Genomic DNA, 21740 nt, shown 5'->3' with positions numbered 1-21740 from the left:
GACTTGCCTGCCCTGCTCTGTAGCTAAGAGTGCGTGGTTGGTGACTTTGCATTATGGCTATTACAGAGATAAGGCTGAGAGTGTACAGTAATTTAGGCAGGAGTAAAAACGATGACAAAATCCTAACCCCCTGCCCTGACAAAATCCCTCAGGTAGGTTGACTTCTGGAGTCATGTGCTTTTCATAGTAAAATGTATTGATCAACACCTCTCACACTCCATCCATCCATCTTCTATACCGCTTATCCTTTTCAGGGTCACGGGGAAACCTGGAGCCTATCCCAGGGAGCATCAAACACAAGGCAGGGTACACCCTGGACAGGGTGACAATCACACACATTCACACTCACACACCCATTCATACACTACGACACTTTAGACATGCCAGTCAACCTACCTTGCATGTCTTTGGTCTGGGGGGAGGAAACCCCCGCAGCACGGGGAGAACATGCAAACTCCGCGCACACACAGGGCCAGGGCGGGAATCGAACCCCCAACCCTGGAGGTGTGAGGTGAACTAAGCCACAGTGCGCCCTACCTCTCATACTATACATTTCAAATCTCTTTTAGATCCCATTGCAGAGAATAAGCATGGGATTGTACAGTATACTCAGCAGTAGTGATGATGCTTTAAAAAACTCCTTAATTATTTATAATGCATTTATTCTTTGTTAAATCTAATCTCTTTCCTATAATTCTTTATGTAATCATTATCTTATTCCTAACCGTGTATGTACTGTTAATATGACACTGGCTTACTCATCGCAGTGCAAGAAAACAAGTGGTTTATCAAACGCAACACGTGACTCATGAGTATTCAAAGTATTACGCAAAATAACTCTACTATGTTTTCTTTTTTTTAAGTGTTTTGAATCGTTGTCATTTTTGTGTTGGTTCTCTAAACTGAAAATAATCGGTAATCGAAGCGACCAAATAATAAACTGGGACAGACGAGCGGAAATTATGACGACAGACAGCGTTAAGCAGCCGTGCGAGCGCGTGCGTTTTACGCGAAGCTGGAGCGGCGCTTCTGCGCGTAACATCTGAAACGAAACCTAAAGAGTGAAAGACTGGAGCGCCTTCATCCACAGAACTTTGAGCTCACGAGTTGAGTGCTCGACTCCAGGAGGATCAACATGGAGGAATATCCTTATCCCGTCTTCGTGGAGGGAGATTGGTCATCTATAAACGCGAAAACACTCCAAACTAAATTGCATGTTTATTTCCAGAGCAAAAAGAAGTCTCAGGGAGGAGACTGCGTCATCAAATGGTCCGAGCGGAGATGCACGGTCTTCTTCAGGTCAGAAAAAAGTGAGTGTCTTAAACTATACTTGGTTTAGTGGTTAGCACGTTCGCCTCACACCTCCCAGGGTCGGGGGTTCGAGTTCCTCCGGGGCCCTGTGCCCCTCTGGGTTCTCCGGTTTCCACCCCGGTCCAAGACATGCATGGTAGGCTGACTGGCGTGTCTAAAGTGTCCGTAGTGTATGAATGGTGAGTGAGTGTGTATGTGATGGATTGGCCTGTCCAGGGTGTACCCTGCCTTGTGCCCGATGCTCCCTGGGATAGGCTCCAGGGTTCCCCGTGACCCTGAAGGAAGGATAAGAGGTATAGAAGATAGATGGGTGGATGGTTTAAAAGGGCACCTTTCTTCATAGCTGAGTGACACAGCTGCCTTGGTTAATATTTAACATTCACTGGAAATCTAGATTGTTTGTCATATATGGGTGTAAGCTGGACAAGAATCGGGGTGAAACCATTACATAGCATGTCTAACAGACTTCAAATGACTAGAATAAAGTTGGCTTGACGTTGGACGCAGATATTCGCAAATTAAGGGACCGTCTCTAAAGTTACATAGGACATGTTTCTATGTTTCTAACTTCAGTAGCATTTGAAGGAAATGAGTCACAGTCATAAAACCAACTGTAAATTATTCATGTCCTGTAGGTGTCAGCTATGATGCACACCTTTTAGATTTTTGATATTGAATAAAATAAACTATGAAATCATATGTAAATATTGCCATGTATTTCACTACATAAAATATACCATAATTTAAAGCTCAGTAGCATTTGAAGAGAATGACTTAGTCACAAAACCGACTGTTTTTTGATTTGTGATATTCTTTAAAATAATGTGTAAAATTGGCCATGTACAACCCGAATTCCAAAAAAAGCTGGGACGCTAAAAATGTAAATAAAAACAGAATGCGATGAGTTGCAAACCTCACAAACCCATATGTCATTCACAATAGAACCTAGAAAACACATCAAATGTTTAAACTGAGTAAATGTACCATTTTAAGAAAAGAAATGAAGCAAAAAAAAATTCAGATTATGTTATAAATAAACACAAAAATGCCCCTAAATATGGAAGTGTGTGTGGTGGGGAGTAAATATAATTAGCAAAATTATTTACAAATAAAATGTGTAAAAGATCCCATAAGTAGGCCTATTTGCCTCCTATTGCTGTGAAGCTCCCATATTTATTCCTTTGAAAAGAGACACTGATACAGCATCAATGTTACACATTTTAATATTACTTTATTAGCACATTTTGTCAGTAGCTGGGTTTATGATCCTATTTTGTCCCTTAGTGGAATATCAGATATCAGTTTTTTTCCCCTCTGTCATGAAAAGAGCCTAAGACGGATGCAAAAATCCAGTGTCTGTGAAGTGGCAGGGTGTGCGAATTTTGGGGAGTGTAGTCTGAGGCGGCCATTTTTGTAGGCCACGGAGTGTGCTGGGAAATGGGGCTCTCTGACTGGGTTGACCTGACACCCTTCAAATATTTAAATTCTATTACGGCCCACAAGATGATTTTAATTTGGAAAACATATTCTAAATTCAGTTGGTGGGCCGGATTAGAAACTGTATGTTAAACTGTATTATGATTAGTTCAGTGCTGTAGTTGTTAAATCGATACTGCAAGAGTTACTTCAGCCCTTTTGGGGTTATTTTATTTCTGGGAATTTAGGAAAGTTGGTAAAAAATCTATTAAATGTTATTCACTAGTGAGAAGTAAAATGATTTCGTTGCTGAGTGTGTTCTTGTGTTCCAGCTCGAGATCGGTTTCTCTCGAAAAGAGGCCATGCAGTAACCATTGAGAATCAAGTCGTGAAACTGAAGGTGTCCAAACCATCCAGTGATTCGGGGAGTCACACAGATGAGGCTCAGAAATCAGTAAGTGGACAGTTTGATTTAAATTTGGTTGTAAGTGTAGGACAGTAAATTTATTAGGTACTTTTCATTTTCCTTTACCACGTCCTACATTCAGAGTCAGTGGCGCATTAGCACTCTCAATGTGCTACTTAAAGTAACAAATAGACCTTGCATATATGGCTTGGAGGGTGAGGAGCACAGGAAGTGAACTGTCTATTTTTAAATGATATGGGGAGTGTGTACACCTGGATGCAGGTTTGGTAAATATGCTTGTGTTTTTATAGACTGAAACAGGAAGTGATGTAGCAACTGGATTTCTTCAACCAGGTGAGAAACTGTTTAGACTTTGATTTGCGTGTGGTTTATTTTTACATGACTGTTTTGGTGCCTGTTTCTTTCCTGGTTGAAATAATCTATTATGAGTATTGTAAGTGCATATTTTCTGTTGTTTTCAGTTCCAGCTGTACAGAGAACCTGTAGTGTGCGAGTGGATGATGTACCTGCTGATGCTGTCACCAATAAGCAACTTCTAGAGCTATACTTTGAGACATGGGGTGGAGCTGTAGAGAAAATCATCACAAATCCAGAGCAGAAAACTGTTATTATAATTTTCCAGTCACAAGATGGTATGATCACTATGGCAAAACAAGATGTTTCTGTTAGGGGCATACTGCGCACTCGTTGTAGCTGGGAGTATGGAATCAACAGGAGATGAATATGAGATGAATGTACACAATTTCAACTTTATCTGAAAACATTTTCTTTCTTCTAACCAGTTCACTTTTTTTCTGACAATTTCACCACATTGTCCTCCAAATTTTAGCACTGGCAATTACTAATTTTCTGTATAGCACAATAGCTAACATTCTCAAAGTGCAATGGCTCTTACGTGCTTCCTCCAAGACTATATGCATTTAGAGAAGCATACCAACTGTCTTCTTTGGTAAGGAGAGAGAAAATTGTGGTTGTCACGTGGTTGGTATATTTTGGCAGGCTTGATTGTGGCTGTAGGCATTTGCCTTATCTATTTTATAGATTAATAAACTTAATGCTTCATTCTGCATGCATTTGTTTAAACATTTCAGCTGTACAAAGAATTTTGGACAAGACCGATCACAGTATCTGCAAAGTGCCAGTCACCATACAGCCATACTGTAAGTTTATTACACTTTATGAGAGCTACAGACCAAAGAACACTTTTAACCATGTGTCATGCAAGTACGTGAACTTACCTTGTCTTGTTTTCTGTGGTTTTGCCTCCAGTTGGTCTTGATGAGAATGAAATCAGCAAGGGTCTGGAAGACACTCCACAGTCCAGTGCTGTGGTCATTGAGAAAGTCCCAGACCATCTTTCCAGAGAGTTCCTCATGTTTTTAGTGGACAGTATCTGTGGTACATCTGAAGATAAATATTCTTTGGAGTTAATTCCAGAATCCAACACTGCTGTTGTAACCTTTAATGATGCCAAAGGTTTGTCCTGAACGCGCAGTGTCAAATAATATTTTACTAAGTACAGCTTTGACTATGTTCAAAAAAGATCAAACCAAACTTACTGTATGCATAATTTTGTTGTCTTTCTACAGCTGCTGAGAAGTTTCTACTAGAGTGCCAGACAAAGAAAAGGTTCCAGGACCATGGTCTCATGGCTCGGTCTCTGGAAATAAGTAGAAGTATTAAGGTGGAAAACCTTCCTGCTGAGTGTGCTAATGATTTTCTAGAACTTTACTTTGATAAGTGGGGTGGAGCAGTGGAGAAACTCGACACAATACCAGATGAGCAGGCTGCCATCGTCACCTTTCATGATCAAGAGGGTACATTACTTGTGTTGTAATCAGAGGTTACATTATGCTTTGCGATTACACTACATGGTCAAAAGTTTGTGGACACCTGACCATCACATCTGTATGTGGTTCTTCCCCTGTTCCTACTGTTGACACAAAGTAGGAAGCACAAAATAGTATAAGATGTGTTTGTATAAGATGTAGTCACTGGAAGTTAGAGGCCCAAACCTGTTCCAGCATGACAATGCCCCTGTGCAACAAAACAAGCTCCATAAACACCATGGCATCTTAAGTTTGGAGTGGAAGAACTTGAGTGTCCTACACAGAGCCCTTACCTCATCCACATTAAAGAGCTTTGGGATGAACTGGAATGCCGACTGCTCGCCAAACCTCCTCGCCCAACATCAGTGCCTGACCTCACCAATGCTCTTGTGGCTGAATGAACAGAAATCCCCACTGCCATGCTCCAAAATCTACTGGAAAGCCTTCCCAGAAGAGTGGAGCTTATTATAACAGCAAAGAGGGAAATAAATCAATATTCATGCCCATGGGTTTGAAATGGGACATTTAATGGTCAGGTTTCCACATACTCTTGGCCATATTGTATATGTTTGCACTTCTCACTTCACATTAGTTTATACTTTACATTTACAGTATACTGACATTCTGTACATAAATATAAAACATTTAATTTGCCATTCCTTATTGTTATACAATATATAAAGTCTTTTTATTTGTCTTTAATAGGCCATACATTTCTTTATCGTCCTATTTTTCAGCTGTGAAGAAACTTATTGAGAAGAAACTGTGTATTAGCAATAATCCAATCAATATATACCCATATTACACCTCTTTGGGTTCCGCCTTGTATGGCAAAGACAGAGCAACATGGACCATGCCCAAACCATTTACAGATAAGATCCATCCTGCCATCAGAGAATTCCTCCAGAAGAAGCGACAAATCTCCTCCATCTGTAATCAGATGAGCTCACACTTCTGCCAAGTGAACATGGACAATGATGAAGTCCTGTTCAGTCCTCTTCCTACCCTGCTCAGACAAAAGGGTATAACCAAAAAGCACATAGACAACTGGAAGCAAGACACCATAGATGCTTTCAAAAACATCCTCTCCAGCTTTGGTGTTTTTGAGTATGTGGTGATCCCTTCAGTATGGACTGCAGTAGAGAAAGACATCCGGTCAGTTGTAAAAGATAAAGCTGTCCTGGAGGTGGATTTCTCGACAGGATGCCTGACTCTGGCAGGAATGGCCAACGATATTAACATGTTGAAACCGATATTGGAGAAAGTTTTAAAGGAAGCATTAAGTCAGATGGAGAGGGAAAAGAACAAGACTTCTGAGAGCATTATTATGTCCACTGGCATATTCTTCTTATTTCAGCAAGAGGGACTGCAACACAGTGCTTCAGCCAAATATCCACAGCTGGAACTGATGTACAAAAAAGACACCAATCAGTTAACGTTAACTGGGCTTCATGTGGAAATTATTGACATCAAGAATATGATCTTAGAGAGGCAATTGGGCATGAAAGAGAAGATCCTGAAAATGGACTCTTCATTACTGGAGTTCTTGAGATCAGTGGACTCTGAGGAAATGTCAGGAGATCTGTTCATATCCAAGCGAATTAGTGCAGTCTACAGATTTGAAAATGGGAACATTGTTTTGACCGCAAGTACAGACAAAGCATTGACTGAGGCTGAGGAGAAGCTTGACACAATGCTGACATTCCAGAGCCTTTCTGTAGAAAACCAAGATCTGCTTGGTAAGCCAGAATGGCAAGCTCTCACTAATGAGCTGTATGGTACATACAACTTATCCAGGAAGAAAACAGTGCTCATAAAATCCTCGGAGGACAGGAACACAGTTGTGGTTTGTGGCTTTAAAGAACCTGTCACAGAGGTCAGCAAGAGTCTGGAACAATTGATAAATTCCCACGATGCTAAGGTAAGGTTTTTAATAGAGGAGAAATCATAGTCACACACAAAAGACTAGTAAATCAGTAAAGTGTTTTATAGTCATTGGATTGGCATTTAAAAACCAGCTAAGATCTATTTCTATTTTCTTATAAAGGCCAAAAACATTCAAGCTTCAAAACTGTATAACATACAGGACACGGGAGATTGTTGAGAATACATGCAGGAGGTTTATTGACAGTACCACATCACAATCCAATGTTAGAGTCATTAACATAAGCAAAGGTCAAAACACAGAAGGCGTGATATTACAACAGAGGGTAGAGTCCAAAGAGTAATCAGGAATCATCTCAAGGACAGAAACACAAGAGTATCAGCAGTGGTTAAAAAAATCCTCAGAACCTAATCAGGCACTTATATATTCTGGGGAACAGGAAGTGAACATTTTTTTCAAAATTGCTTGGGGAGCACAACCTTGGCTATAGAAGATGGAAAGCATTGGATGAAATGAGGGACATTTTTGAATAGTTTTTGCTCAGGTTCTATTTGCAACAATATTAATCTGAATAAAATAATATTATCCTGAATTTGATTAAACCTGCAAAAGAAATGCCACCATGACTCATTACATCGTTACCAGGTATACAACTGAACACCCCTCCTCACCAACCAATCAGCATTCACCTAAAGTCCAGTCGACATAGAGTGCATAAAATAATTCTTATATAGTTATTTATATTTATGAATATAAATGAGTATAATATGCAAGGTAGTGCATCTCTGTGTGCTATGCTTACCCATAATCCCCCTCTCCGCATCGTGACATGACACAGACATGTAAGCCAGGCCAGTTTTGATATAACGTATTTATTTTTCAACAGATAACGATCTAGCTGATACTTTTACATTTTAATCCTCATGCCACAGATATCTGATAGTTCTGTGGATCATTTTAATTTCTGTAGCAGGTATGACATGCTTAATTTGCTGAACCACTGAAAGATCACAAACAGTTGTACCTCATCTGTGTCGAGGAATATTTAACTCAGAAGGTCACTTGTGTATTTTTAATGAATGATTTTTGACTGTTTGAAAGGCTATGAATCTAACTCAGGGGTGTCCAATCGTATGCAGAAAGGGCCGGTGTGGGTGCAGGTTTTCATTCCAACCAAGCAGAAGCCACACCCCAAGTCTATTGAAAGTCAAGATCAACTGGTTTAACAGTTGGAATCAGGTGTGGCTCCTGCTTAGTTGGAATGAAAACCTGCACCCACACCGGCCCTTTCTGCATACGATTGGACACCCCTGATCTAACTAGACCTTTGTATCATTTTTATATAGACTGAAACAGGAAGTGACTTAGCAGCTGTCTTACTGCCACCAGGTGAGAAACTGTGTACACTTGGATTTGCTTATGCTCACTCGCTTAATTACCCCTTGCCTTAAACTTAAACTCCAACACCCCCGTTGGTAAGTAGCTATAGGCTAAGACTAAAATGGGAAAAAACGATAATATTGTTGGACAAGACTGATCACAGTATTTGCTACGTACAGTATCAGCCACCAATGCCAGCATATATTTTTTTTCTATTCTACCTATAAAAACCAAGTAACATAACATCTCCTGTGTCGTAAAAGAAAGTGAACTTGTTGCGTCTTGGTTTTTGTCTCCAGATGAGACCCAGGATGAATCCAAAGCTGTGGTTCTGGAGAAAATGCCAGAGAACTTTACCAGAGAGGTCCTTATGATCTTAGTGGACAGTATCTGTGGTCTTTCTGACAATGAATATTTCTTGGAGTTAATTCCAGAATCAAACACTGCTGTTGTGACCTTTAATGACCCCAGCGGTATGTTCTCTCACTGTAAAAAAAAAAAAGAAGCTCTTTTCATCCATGTGAAAATGTAATTATTTAAAAAACTATCAGGCTGAACTTTGAATTTTGTGTAATTTTATTCCTTTTCATAGCTGCAGAAACGTTCTTCATAAAGTGCAGGAGTAAAGAAAAGTATAAAGATTATGGACTCACAGCTCGGGCTCTGGAGAAAAGTAAAAGTGTTAAGGTGGAAAACCTGCCGGCTCAGTGCCCTGAGGACTTGCTAGAACTATACTTTGATAAGTGGGGTGGAATGGTGGAAAGAATTGACACAATACCAGACGAGCAAGCCGCCATTGTCACCTTTCATGATCAAAAGGGTAAACATTTTTTTTGTGCGGCCTAAGAACTACAACGAATGAGTTATCACACTTGGTTATACTTCAATTTCAGCATGGATGAATGTTAATACAGTGGTGCTTGAACGTTTGTGAACCATTTAGAATTTTCGAGATTTCTGCATAAATATGATCTAAAACATCATCAGATTTTCACGCAAGTCCTAAAAGTAGATAAAGAGAACCCAATTAAACAAATGAGACAAATAATATACTTGGTCATTTATTTATTGAGGACAATTGGCCAATATTACATATCTGTGAGTGGCAAAAGTATGTGAACCTTTGATTTCAGTATCTTGTGTGACTCCCTTGTGCAGCAATAACTGTAACTAAACATTTCTGGTAACATTTCTGGTATTCTGTTGATCAGTCCTGCACATCGGCTTGGAGGAGCTTTAGCCCGTTCCTCAGTACAGAACAGCTTCAACTCTGGGATGTTGGTGGGTTTCCTCACATGAACTGCTTGCTTCAGGTTCTTCCACAACATTTCCATTGGATTAAGGTCAGGACTTTGACTTTTGCTATTCCAAAACATGATTCCAAACTGATCCATCCAGATATTCCAAATATTCCAGATATTACATATCTGTGAGTGGCAAAAGTGTGTGAACCTCTAGGATTAGCAGTTAATTTGAAGGTGAAATTAGAGTCAGGTGTGTCAAAGTCTGATCTTCACAACACATGTTTTTGGAAATGTGCTAAGTGGATCATGGCACAAGCAAATGAGATTTCTGAGGAACTCAGAAAAAGAGGTCCTACTACTTTTAGGATTTCTGATGATGTTTTAGGTCATATTTATGCAGAAATATAGAAAATTCTAAAGGGTTCAAGCACCACTGTAAATATCAAGGATGCATTATAAGAGAGTATATAATAAATGTATATCATTCTTTTTTAGCCGTCAAGAAAATTCTGAAGAAAAAACACCTTATTCGGAACACTCCAGTTGATATATATCCATATTACCCTTCATTGTGTTCCGCGCTGTACGGCAAAGACAGACCAACATGGACCCTTCCCAAATCATTTACAGATAAGATCCATCCTGCCATCAGAGAATTCCTCCAGAAGAAGGGACAAATCTCCTCCATCTGTAATCAGATGAGCTCACACTTCTGCCAAGTGAACATGGACAATGATGACGTCCTGTTCAGTCCTCTTCCTACCCTGCTCAGACAAAAGGGTATAACCAAAAAGCACATAGACAACTGGAAGCAAGACACCATAGATGCTTTCAAAAACATCCTCTCCAGCTTTGGTGTTTTGAAGTATGCAGTGATCCCTTCAGTATGGACTGCAGTAGAGAAAGACATCCGGTCAGTTGTAAAAGAAAATGCTGTACTAATGATGGATGCCTCAACAGGATGCCTGACTCTGGCAGGAATGACTAAAGATATTAACATGTTGAACCCGAAATTAGAGAACTTTCTAAAGGAAGCATCACTTCAGATGGAAAAGGAAGGGAAGGGACAGTTAACACTTGACAAGGCCATATGTGTCAAGTCATGTGCTGTGGTGAAATTCATAAAAGAGAAGATGGCACAAGTTTGGCAGAAAATTCTAAAAAGTGATCAAGTAAAAATACATTTTGACCCCAAAAGGCCCTTAATTCGAGTGTCTGGAGAGCATATCCATGTTCAGCAAGCTCTGGACTTTTTTGAGGCAGTTGCAGAAAGTCTCCACACTGATAGTTTAATAATTAGAAAAGCAGGAGCCAAAAAGTATTTTGAGGAACAGGGAGCCAATGTCATGATGATGATAAAGGAACTAAAATTTGTGGTTGTGCTTGAGGATGCTCCTATGGAGGAAGAGGATGAGAAGAGTTACAATGAGGAGAGTGATGATGAAGGTAGAGCAGAAGATTTTAGACAGCTTTTCTGTGAGATTCAGGCTCCTGGTGGGATTGTCATCAAAGTCCTGAAGGCTGATATCTGCCAATTTAAAGTAGATGCTGTGGTCAATGCTGCCAACGAGGACTTAAAGCACATTGGTGGTTTAGCATTAGCTAAAAATGGGAAACTGCTACCTGGGAATGCTATTACTACAGACGCAGGACACCTGCCATGCAAATATGTAGTGCATGCTGTAGGTCCCCGCTATTACAGTACTGACAAGTTTACCGCTGTGAAGAAACTGAGACAGGCTGTGAGGGAAAGTCTGAACCAAGCTGAGTTTAAGAGGTGCTCCTCTATTGCTGTTCCCGCTATCAGCTCAGGGATATTTGGCTTTCCCCTCGACCTCTGCACTGAGACGATTGCTCAGGAACTACATGCATACATTGAAGACCCAACGCGCCAAGGTGGCAGGAACACACTGAAAGAGATCCACTTGGTGGACAATAATCCCACAACTGTCAATGCCATGGCTCAGGCTGTTAAAAAGGAGTTTACAGACTTCAAACCCAGAATGACATTTCCACAGCAAATGGGCTGTGGCAGTGGTCACCGTAGTCGTGGTCACCACGGTCAGAATTATCGTGGTCGTGGAAACCGAGGTCAGGGATATCGTGGACAAGGTGCTGATAGACATCGAGACATTGGGGCAAGGGGTAATGACTCACGAATGTACAGGGCAAAAGATTCTGAGGATTTTGAGACTCAAAGACGGCCATACTCAAACCCACGATTGAGAACCCAATTTGAGGACATAGACAGGTCAGGGTCGGGGTTTCTTGAAGCTCAATCCACAAAAGAAGGACTGAAAATCATACTAAAGAAGGGGAATATCCAGGATGCACGTGTAAGTAACTATTCACAGCCGACAGAAAAACTCATAAATTTTTTTTTACTCAAAAATTAAAGGCAAGCTACCTGGTGTCTGGTGTCTTCCAGAGATGGATTTCAACATTTATCTTTGGTGTTTATGTTACAGTCTGATGTAATTGTCAATACCGTCTCAGAAGACCTGGACCTCAGTAAAGGTGCCGTCTCCAAAGCACTACTCAGCGCTGCTGGTCCTCAACTCCAGGCTGAAACTTATTCTCATCTGAAATCATTTCGGACTCCCAGTCCGAATCATGGAGACATATTGGCCACTAATGGTTATAACTTAAATTGTCTAAAGGTCTTCCATACAGTTTGTCCATTTTGGAGTGGAGGGCATAGATCAGAAGATGAGGTGACTGCAGACTTTGTAGATGTTTAAGGGATTCTATATATCCATAAAATTATTATTTTTAAATTATTATTATTATTTTCATTGCAGTGTATATGCAATATAGCACTGTGTTGGATGAAATAATTGGATTTGTATTTTTTTCTAATAGATTCTCAAAGGAATCATTCAAAAGTGCCTGATAAAAGCCGAGAACCAGAAAATGGCTTCGATTTCATTTCCAGCCATCGGCACGGGGAACCTTGGCTTTCCTAGAGATGTTGTGTCCAGCATTTTCCTAAGTGAGATTCGTGCCTTTAGTGCTGGAGATTCTCCTCAGTACCTTAATGAGGTGACCGTGATTGTGCATCCGTCAGACAGCGAGACTGTCCAGGTATTGGAGAAAGTTGGTCACCTTTTCATGATTTGGCTAATCCGTGTGTGGCTTATAATAATTACATTTTTGTCACAGTGCTTTGTAAAGAGCTTCAGAGGTGAATGGCAGGGTTCCACCATGAAAGGAGCACATGCTGTTCAGCAATCACCACCTAAAAAACCACCTCCTGTTAGATCACCACAGTCTGCTGGTGAGCGTTTCTCCTGCTGCTATTAATCACATTTAACTGTTTAGACTTTGATTTGCGTGTGGTTTATTTTTACATGACTGTTTTGGTGCCTGTTTCTTTCCTGGTTGAAATAATCTATTATGAGTATTATAAGTGCATATTTTCTGTTGTTTTCAGTTCCTGCTGTGCAGAGAACCTGTAGTGTGCGAGTGGATGATGTACCTGCTGATGCTGTCACCAATAAGCAACTTCTAGAGCTGTACTTTGAGACATGGGGTGGAGCTGTAGAGAAAATCATCACAAATCCAGAGCAGAAAACTGTTATTATAATTTTCCAGTCACAAGATGGTATGATCACTATGGCAAAACAAGATGTTTCTGTTAGGGGCATACTGTGCACTCGTCGTAGCTTGGAGTATGGAATCAACAGGAGATGAATATGAGATGAATGTACACAATTTCAACTTTATCTGAAAACATTTTCTTTCTTCTAACCAGTTCACTTTTTTTCTGACAATTTCACCACATTGTCCTCCAAATTTTAGCACTGGCAATTACTAATTTTCTGTATAGCACAATAGCTAACATTCTCAAAGGGCAATGGCTCTTACGTGCTTCCTCCAAGACTATATGCATTTAGAGAAGCATACCAACTGTCTTCTTTGGTAAGGAGAGAGAAAATTGTGGTTGTCACGTGGTTGGTATATTTTGGCAGGCTTGACTGTGGCTGTAGGCATTTGCCTTATCTATTTTATAGATTAATAAACTTAATGCTTCATTCTGCATGCATTTGTTTAAACATTTCAGCTGTACAAAGAATTTTGGACAAGACCGATCACAGTATCTGCAAAGTGCCAGTCACCATACAGCCATACTGTAAGTTTATTACACTTTATGAGAGCTACAGACCAAAGAACACTTTTAACCATGTGTCATGCAAGTACGTGAACTTACCTTGTCTTGTTTTCTGTGGTTTTGCCTCCAGTTGGTCTTGATGAGAATGAAATCAGCAAGGGTCTGGAAGACACTCCACAGTCCAGTGCTGTGGTCATTGAGAAAGTCCCAGACCATCTTTCCAGAGAGTTCCTCATGTTTTTAGTGGACAGTATCTGTGGTACATCTGAAGATAAATATTCTTTGGAGTTAATTCCAGAATCCAACACTGCTGTTGTAACCTTTAATGATGCCAAACGTTTGTCCTGAACGCGCAGTGTAAAATAATATTTTACTAAGTACAGCTTTGACTATGTTCAAAAAAGATCAAACCAAACTTACTGTAAGCATAATTTTGTTGTCTTTCTACAGCTGCTGAGAAGTTTCTACTAGAGTGCCAGACAAAGAAAAGGTTCCAGGACCATGGTCTCATGGCTCGGTCTCTGGAAATAAGTAGAAGTATTAAGGTGGAAAACCTTCCTGCTGAGTGTGCTAATGATTTTCTAGAACTTTACTTTGATAAGTGGGGTGGAGCAGTGGAGAAACTCGACACAATACCAGATGAGCAGGCTGCCATCGTCACCTTTCATGATCAAGAGGGTACATTACTTGTGTTGTAATCAGAGGTTACATTATGCTTTGCGATTACACTACATGGTCAAAAGTTTGTGGACACCTGACCATCACATCTGTATGTGGTTCTTCCCCTGTTCCTACTGTTGACACAAAGTAGGAAGCACAAAATAGTATAAGATGTGTTTGTATAAGATGTAGTCACTGGAAGTTAGAGGCCCAAACCTGTTCCAGCATGACAATGCCCCTGTGCAACAAAACAAGCTCCATAAACACCATGGCATCTTAAGTTTGGAGTGGAAGAACTTGAGTGTCCTACACAGAGCCCTGACCTCATCCACATTAAAGAGCTTTGGGATGAACTGGAATGCCGACTGCTCGCCAAACCTCCTCGCCCAACATCAGTGCCTGACCTCACCAATGCTCTTGTGGCTGAATGAACAGAAATCCCCACTGCCATGCTCCAAAATCTACTGGAAAGCCTTCCCAGAAGAGTGGAGCTTATTATTAGAGCAAAGAGGGAAATAAATCAATATTCATGCCCATGGGTTTGAAATGGGACATTTAATGGTCAGGTTTCCACATACTCTTGGCCATATTGTATATGTTTGCACTTCTCACTTCACATTAGTTTATACTTTACATTTACAGTATACTGACATTCTGTACATAAATATAAAACATTTAATTTGCCATTCCTTATTGTTACACAATATATAAAGTCTTTTTATTTGTCTTTAATAGGCCATACATTTCTTTATCGTCCTATTTTTCAGCTAAGAAACTTATTGAGAAGTAACTGTGTATTAGCAATAATCCAATCAATATATACCCATATTACACCTCTTTGGGTTCCGCCTTGTACGGCAAAGACAGAGCAACATGGACCATGCCCAAACCATGGTTTGGGCATGGCTCCTGCTTAGTTGGAATGAAAACCTGCACCCACACCGGCCCTTTCTGCATACGATTGGACACCCCTGATCTAACTAGACCTTTGTATCATTTTTATATAGACTGAAACAGGAAGTGACTTAGCAGCTGTCTTACTGCCACCAGGTGAGAAACTGTGTACACTTGGATTTGCTTATGCTCACTCGCTTAATTACCCCTTGCCTTAAACTTAAACTCCAACAACCCCGTTGGTAAGTAGCTATAGGCTAAGACTAAAATGGGAAAAAACGATAATATTGTTGGACAAGACTGATCACAGTATTTGCTACGTACAGTATCAGCCACCAATGCCAGCATATATTTTTTTTCCATTCTACCTATAAAAACCAAGTAACATAACATCTCCTGTGTCGTAAAAGAAAGTGAACTTGTTGCGTCTTGGTTTTTGTCTCCAGATGAGACCCAGGATGAATCCAAAGCTGTGGTTCTGGAGAAAATGCCAGAGAACTTTACCAGAGAGGTCCTTATGATCTTAGTGGACAGTATCTGTGGTCTTTCTGACAATGAATATTTCTTGGAGTTAATTCCAGAATCAAACACTGCTGTTGTGACCTTTAATGACCCCAGCGGTATGTTCTCTCACTGTAAAAAAAAAAAAAGAAGCTCTTTTCATCCATGTGAAAATGTAATTATTTAAAAAACTATCAGGCTGAACTTTGAATTTTGTGTAATTTTATTCCTTTTCATAGCTGCAGAAACGTTCTTCATAAAGTGCAGGAGTAAAGAAAAGTATAAAGATTATGGACTCACAGCTCGGGCTCTGGAGAAAAGTAAAAGTGTTAAGGTGGAAAACCTGCCGGCTCAGTGCCCTGAGGACTTGCTAGAACTATACTTTGATAACTGGGGTGGAATGGTGGAAAGAATTGACACAATACCAGACGAGCAAGCCGCCATTGTCACCTTTCATGATCAAGAGGGTAAACATTTTTTTGTGTGGCCTAAGAACTACAACGAATGAGTTATCACACTTGGTTATACTTCAATTTCAGCATGGATGAATGTTAATACAGTGGTGCTTGAACGTTTGTGAACCATTTAGAATTTTCGAGATTTCTGCATAAATATGATCTAAAACATCATCAGATTTTCACGCAAGTCCTAAAAGTAGATAAAGAGAACCCAATTAAACAAATGAGACAAATAATATACTTGGTCATTTATTTATTGAGGACAATTGGCCAATATTACATATCTGTGAGTGGCAAAAGTATGTGAACCTTTGATTTCAGTATCTTGTGTGACTCCCTTGTGCAGCAATAACTGTAACTAAACATTTCTGGTAACATTTCTGGTATTCTGTTGATCAGTCCTGCACATCGGCTTGGAGGAGCTTTAGCCCGTTCCTCAGTACAGAACAGCTTCAACTCTGGGATGTTGGTGGGTTTCCTCACATGAACTGCTTGCTTCAGGTTCTTCCACAACATTTCCATTGGATTAAGGTCAGGACTTTGACTTTTGCTATTCCAAAACATGATTCCAAACTGATCCATCCAGATATTCCAAATATTCCAGATATTACATATCTGTGAGTGGCAAAAGTGTGTGAACCTCTAGGATTAGCAGTTAATTTGAAGGTGAAATTAGAGTCAGGTGTGTCAAAGTCTGATCTTCACAACACATGTTTTTGGAAATGTGCTAAGTGGATAATGGCACAAGCAAATGAGATTTCTGAGGAACTCAGAAAAAGAGGTCCTACTACTTTTAGGATTTCTGATGATGTTTTAGGTCATATTTATGCAGAAATATAGAAAATTCTAAAGGGTTCAAGCACCACTGTAAATATCAAGGATGCATTATAAGAGAGTATATAATAAATGTATATCATTCTTTTTTAGCCGTCAAGAAAATTCTGAAGAAAAAACACCTTATTCGGAACACTCCAGTTGATATATATCCATATTACCCTTCATTGTGTTCCGCGCTGTACGGCAAAGACAGACCAACATGGACCCTTCCCAAATCATTTACAGATAAGATCCATCCTGCCATCAGAGAATTCCTCCAGAAGAAGGGACAAATCTCCTCCATCTGTAATCAGATGAGCTCACACTTCTGCCAAGTGAACATGGACAACGATGACGTCCTGTTCAGTCCTCTTCCTACCCTGCTCAGACAAAAGGGTATAACCAAAAAGCACATAGATAACTGGAAGCAAGACACCATAGATGCTTTCAAAAACATCCTCTCCAGCTTTGGTGTTTTGAAGTATGCAGTGATCCCTTCAGTATGGACTGCAGTAGAGAAAGACATCCGGTCAGTTGTAAAAGAAAATGCTGTACTAATGATGGATGCCTCAACAGGATGCCTGACTCTGGCAGGAATGACTAAAGATATTAACATGTTGAACCCGAAATTAGAGAACTTTCTAAAGGAAGCATCACTTCAGATGGAAAAGGAAGGGAAGGGACAGTTAACACTTGACAAGGCCATATGTGTCAAGTCATGTGCTGTGGTGAAATTCATAAAAGAGAAGATGGCAGAAAATTCTAAAAAGTGATCAAGTAAAAATACATTTTGACCCCAAAAGGCCCTTAATTCAAGTGTCTGGAGAGCGTATCCATGTTCAGCAAGCTCTGGACTTTTTTGAGGCAGTTGCAGAAAGTCTCCACACTGATAGTTTAATAATTAGAAAAGCAGGAGCCAAAAAGTATTTTGAGGAACAGGGAGCCAATGTCATGATGATGATAAAGGAACTAAAATTTGTGGTTGTGCTTGAGGATGCTTCTATGGAGGAAGAGGATGAGAAGAGTTACAATGAGGAGAGTGATGATGAAGGAAGAGCAGAAGATTTTAGACAGCTTTTCTGTGAGGTTCAGACTCCTGGTGGGATTGTCATCAAAGTCCTGAAGGCTGATATCGGCCAATTTAAAGTAGATGCTGTGGTCAATGCTGCCAACGAGGACTTGAAGCACATATGTGGTTTAGCATTAGCACTTCTGAATGCTGCAGGTCCATCTTTACAACAAAGCAGTGATCAGTATGTAGCTAAACATGGGAAACTGCTACCTGGGAATGCTATTACTACAGAAGCAGGCCACCTGCCATGCAAATATGTAGTTCATGCTGTAGGTCCCCGCTTTTACAATACTGACAAGTTTACCGCTGTGAAGAATCTGAGACAGGCTGTGAGGGAAAGTCTGAACCAAGCTGAATCTAAGAGGTGCTCCTCTATTGCTGTTCCTGCTATCAGCTCAGGGATATTCGGCTTTCCCCTCGACCTCTGCACTGAGACGATTGCTCAGGAACTACATGCATACGTTGAAGACCAAACCCGCCAAGGTGGCAGGAACACACTGAAAGAGATCCACCTGGTGGACAATAATCCCACAACTGTCAATGCCAGGGCTCAGGCTGTTAAAAAGGAGTTTTCAGACTTCAAACCCAGAATGACATTTCCACAGCAAATGGGCCGTGGCAGTGGTCACCGTACTCATGGTCACCACGGTCAGAATTATCGTGGTCATGGAAACCGAGGTCAGGGATATCGTGGACAAGGTGTTGGTAGACATCGAGACATTGGGACAAGGGGTAATGACTCACAAATGTACAGGGTTGTACAGGGAATGTACACTCAAGATTCTGAGGATTTTGAGACTCAAAGACGGCCATACTCAAACCCACGATTGAGAACCCAATTTGAGGACAAGGACAGGTCAGGGTCAGGGTTTCTTCAAGCTCAATCCACAAAAGAAGGACTGAAAATCATACTAAGGAAGAGGAATATCCAGGATGCACGTGTAAGTAACTATTCACAGCCGACAGAAAAGCTCCTTAATTATTTTTTTTTACTTAAAAATTCACGGCAAGCTACAAGTGTGTCTTCCAGAGATGGATTTCAACATTTATCTTTGGTGTTTATGTTACAGTCTGATGTAATTGTCAATACCACCTAACAAGCGCTGGATCTCAGTAAAGGTGCCGTCTCCAAAGCACTACTCAACGCTGCTGGTCTTCAACTCCAGGCTGAAACTTATTCTCATCTGAAAGCATTTGGCACTCCCAGTCTGAATCATGGAGACATAGTGGCCACTAATGGCTATAACCTAAATTGTCTAAAGGTCTTCCATACTGCTTGTCCATATTGGATTGGAGGGCATAGATCAGAAGATGAGGTGACTGCAGACTTTGTAGATGTTTAGCGTATACTATATATCCATATAATTACATTTTCATTGCAGTGTATATACAGTATATTACTGTGTTGGATGAAATAATTGGATTTGTATTTTTTTCTAATAGTTTCTCAAAGGAATCATTCAAAAGTGCCTGATAAAAGCTGAGAACCAGAAAATGGTTTCGATTTCATTTCCAGCCATCGGCACGGGGATCCTTGGCTTTCCTAGAGATGTTGTGTCCAGCATTTTCCTAAGTGAGATTCGTGCCTTTAGTGCCAGAGTTTCTCTTCAGTACCTTAATGAGGTGACCGTGATTGTGCATCCGTCAGACAGTGAGACTGTCCAGGTACTCGATAAAGTTGGTCACCTTCTCATGATTTGGCTAATCCGTGTGTGGCTTATAATGATGACATTTTTGTCACAGTGCTTTGTAAAAAGCTTCAGAGGTGAATGGCAGGGTTCCACCATGAAAGGAGCACATGCTGTTCAGCAATCACCAGCTAAAAAAACACTTCCTGTTAGATCACCACAGTCTGCTGGTAAGTCTTCTGGTCTCTTATGATGTTACATATCTTGCTTAAATTTCAGACCTATTATAGTATTACTTTTGGAGTTTTCAGAGTACTAAATGAGTAAGCATTCATTTTAGAATACTGAATCTGTAAACCTGACCTACTTATTCTGCTCTACTTTTACTAAATCATAAATGGGTTATGTGTTAAGGAATATTTGGTCAAATTGGGGCCATGAAAATAATTTTCAGCGAAAAAGCACAAGCATCTGCAAAAGGAGAATTTGTGTTTCTGGGTGAGGAGTTCGAGCCTGTCGTGTTTCAGCTGTGTGGAGAGAGTAAGGAGGACCTGAACGAGGCAAGAAACCTGATCACCAACTTCATTATGAAGGAGCACGTAAGCTCAAAAATCAAGGACTCGGCCATCAGCTATTTCAGCCAGGAGGAGGCTGACTTGCTGAGCAAACTGCAGAGGGAGCTCACGGTCAGCATCCAACTCTCAAAGAGCGGCCCTGAGCCGGCGTTCACTGTGGAGGGCCTGACACGAGACGTAGTAAAGGCTGAGAGCCAAATCCGTGACATGATCCGTAAAGTGGAGAAGAACATGACACGCCAACGTGAAGCCTTTATACCGAGCAGTCAAGTAGAGTGGCAGTATCAGGACCGCAGTGGGAACTTAGTGCCTTTTGATATTTTGACTAACTACGACCTGGAGCAGGCTTTTGTACTGAAACAGCCTCTTGTAAAGATAAACATCAATAATGATCCATATGATGCCAATTTAGCCTATGGGACGGCTAAGGGGAAACGTGGACAGATTGAACTGAAGAGGACTGATCTGAAACGTAAGACATGACACCAGAAATCATCATAATTGAGAGTTTTATGAACCAAACTACTAGATATAGTAATTTCAGATTGTATATTACTGTATGTTAATTTCTTTTAAAGGAATTGTTTCATTATTTTCACTTGATCTTGTTTTCAAACCGATTTGCACTAATTAGTTTTGCTTTTTTTTTTGTAAGAACAAACTCCTGTTTCTACTTTCACAAATTTGTGGGGATTTGTGCTTTCAAAATGAATAAACGAGCACTCATAAAGCCAGGGCATAATTAGAAATACAAAGGAATTGATTCCAGTTTCTTTTTTTTCTCTTTAAATTTAGTACAGTGCAATGTGTATAATTTCAGAACCATATAACTGGGATTTATTCATTCAGATGAAACTCAGAATAGAAGCCTTTTAGAAAGTAAGAGGTGTTACACATCCAAAGATCTACTGAAGGACCCTTTTCCTAAGCCAGCGGTAATGCTCACTAACTGTCTTATGTGGTTGAAGTTCTTCCACTCCAATCTTAACACAATGTCTTCATGGATCTAATTTTTACACTGTACATGTCAAAGTAACATCCACATTAATGCCCGGACCCAAGGTTTCCCAGTAGAACATTGCCCAGAACATCACACTGCCTCTGCCTAATTGCATCCTGGTGGCATCCATAGTGCATCCTGGTGCCATCTCTTCCTCAGGTAAGTGATGCACATGTACCCTGCCGTCCAAATAAAACGTGATTCATCAGTCTAGGCCACCTTTTTCTACTGCTCCATGGTCCAGTTCTGATGCTCACGTGCCCATTGTAGGGGCTTTCGGCAGTGGAAAGGGGTTCTCATGAGCCCTCTGACCAGTTTGCAGCTACGCAGTCCCATACGCAGCAAGCTGTGATGCACTGTGTGTTCTGACTCCTTTCTGTCAGAGCCAGCACAAACTTTTTCAGCGATTTGTACTACAGCAGCTCTTCTGTGGGATCGGACCAGACAGGCTAGCCTTCACTCCTCACGCGCATCAGTGAGCCTTGTGAGCCCATGACCCTGTCTCCGGTTAACCGGTTATTGTTGTGGATAAA

At 40.6% G+C, this 21740-nt stretch overlaps 2 protein-coding genes and 1 long non-coding RNA gene across 3 annotated transcripts; all 3 read left to right on the top strand.

Annotated features, from left to right (window-relative positions):
* Window positions 1-962: 962 nt before the first annotated feature.
* Window positions 963-21385, top strand: LOC128620654 (protein mono-ADP-ribosyltransferase PARP14). The gene is made up of 26 exons (XM_053645887.1): window positions 963-1310; window positions 3060-3181; window positions 3445-3487; window positions 3616-3786; window positions 4246-4314; window positions 4424-4630; window positions 4744-4971; window positions 5721-6904; window positions 8215-8257; window positions 8548-8721; window positions 8841-9068; window positions 9988-11828; window positions 11961-12206; window positions 12355-12576; window positions 12655-12769; window positions 12926-13096; window positions 13734-13862; window positions 14054-14281; window positions 15604-15777; window positions 15898-16125; window positions 17143-17461; window positions 17736-18860; window positions 19212-19320; window positions 19448-19669; window positions 19748-19862; window positions 20047-21385. Exons 1-26 carry the CDS (start codon window positions 1136-1138, stop codon window positions 20688-20690), a joined length of 8532 nt encoding a protein of 2843 aa, XP_053501862.1. The 5' UTR covers window positions 963-1135; the 3' UTR covers window positions 20691-21385.
* LOC128620715 (uncharacterized) lies at window positions 13000-13885 on the top strand. Its single transcript, XR_008388178.1, has 3 exons — window positions 13000-13096; window positions 13556-13624; window positions 13734-13885. It is a non-coding gene; the product is annotated as an uncharacterized LOC128620715 (long non-coding RNA).
* LOC128620714 (protein mono-ADP-ribosyltransferase PARP14-like) lies at window positions 14050-16217 on the top strand. The gene is made up of 4 exons (XM_053645956.1): window positions 14050-14281; window positions 15271-15313; window positions 15604-15777; window positions 15898-16217. Exons 1-4 carry the CDS (start codon window positions 14243-14245, stop codon window positions 16164-16166), a joined length of 525 nt encoding a protein of 174 aa, XP_053501931.1. The 5' UTR covers window positions 14050-14242; the 3' UTR covers window positions 16167-16217.
* Window positions 21386-21740: the final 355 nt, after the last annotated feature.

Source organism: Ictalurus furcatus, chromosome 16 (genome assembly GCF_023375685.1).
Source record: "Ictalurus furcatus strain D&B chromosome 16, Billie_1.0, whole genome shotgun sequence".
In the NCBI taxonomy this organism is placed as follows: domain Eukaryota; kingdom Metazoa; phylum Chordata; class Actinopteri; order Siluriformes; family Ictaluridae; genus Ictalurus; species Ictalurus furcatus.
This window is presented reverse-complemented; position numbering and strand designations above follow the sequence as displayed.

Excerpts from the sequence above, each read along its gene's own strand:
- LOC128620654 (XM_053645887.1), top strand. The coding sequence starts at position 1,136 with ATGGAGGAATATCCTTATCCCGTCTTCGTGGAGGGAGATTGGTCATCT. Across the intron at positions 12,770-12,925 it reads TAGATCACCACAGTCTGCTG|TTCCTGCTGTGCAGAGAACC; the intron begins GTGAGCGTTTCT and ends TGTTGTTTTCAG. Across the intron at positions 16,126-17,142 it reads CACCTTTCATGATCAAGAGG|ACAGACCAACATGGACCCTT; the intron begins GTAAACATTTTT and ends TGTACGGCAAAG.
- LOC128620714 (XM_053645956.1), top strand. The coding sequence starts at position 14,243 with ATGAGCAGGCTGCCATCGTCACCTTTCATGATCAAGAGG. Across the intron at positions 14,282-15,270 it reads CACCTTTCATGATCAAGAGG|ACTGAAACAGGAAGTGACTT; the intron begins GTACATTACTTG and ends ATTTTTATATAG. Across the intron at positions 15,778-15,897 it reads GACCTTTAATGACCCCAGCG|CTGCAGAAACGTTCTTCATA; the intron begins GTATGTTCTCTC and ends TCCTTTTCATAG.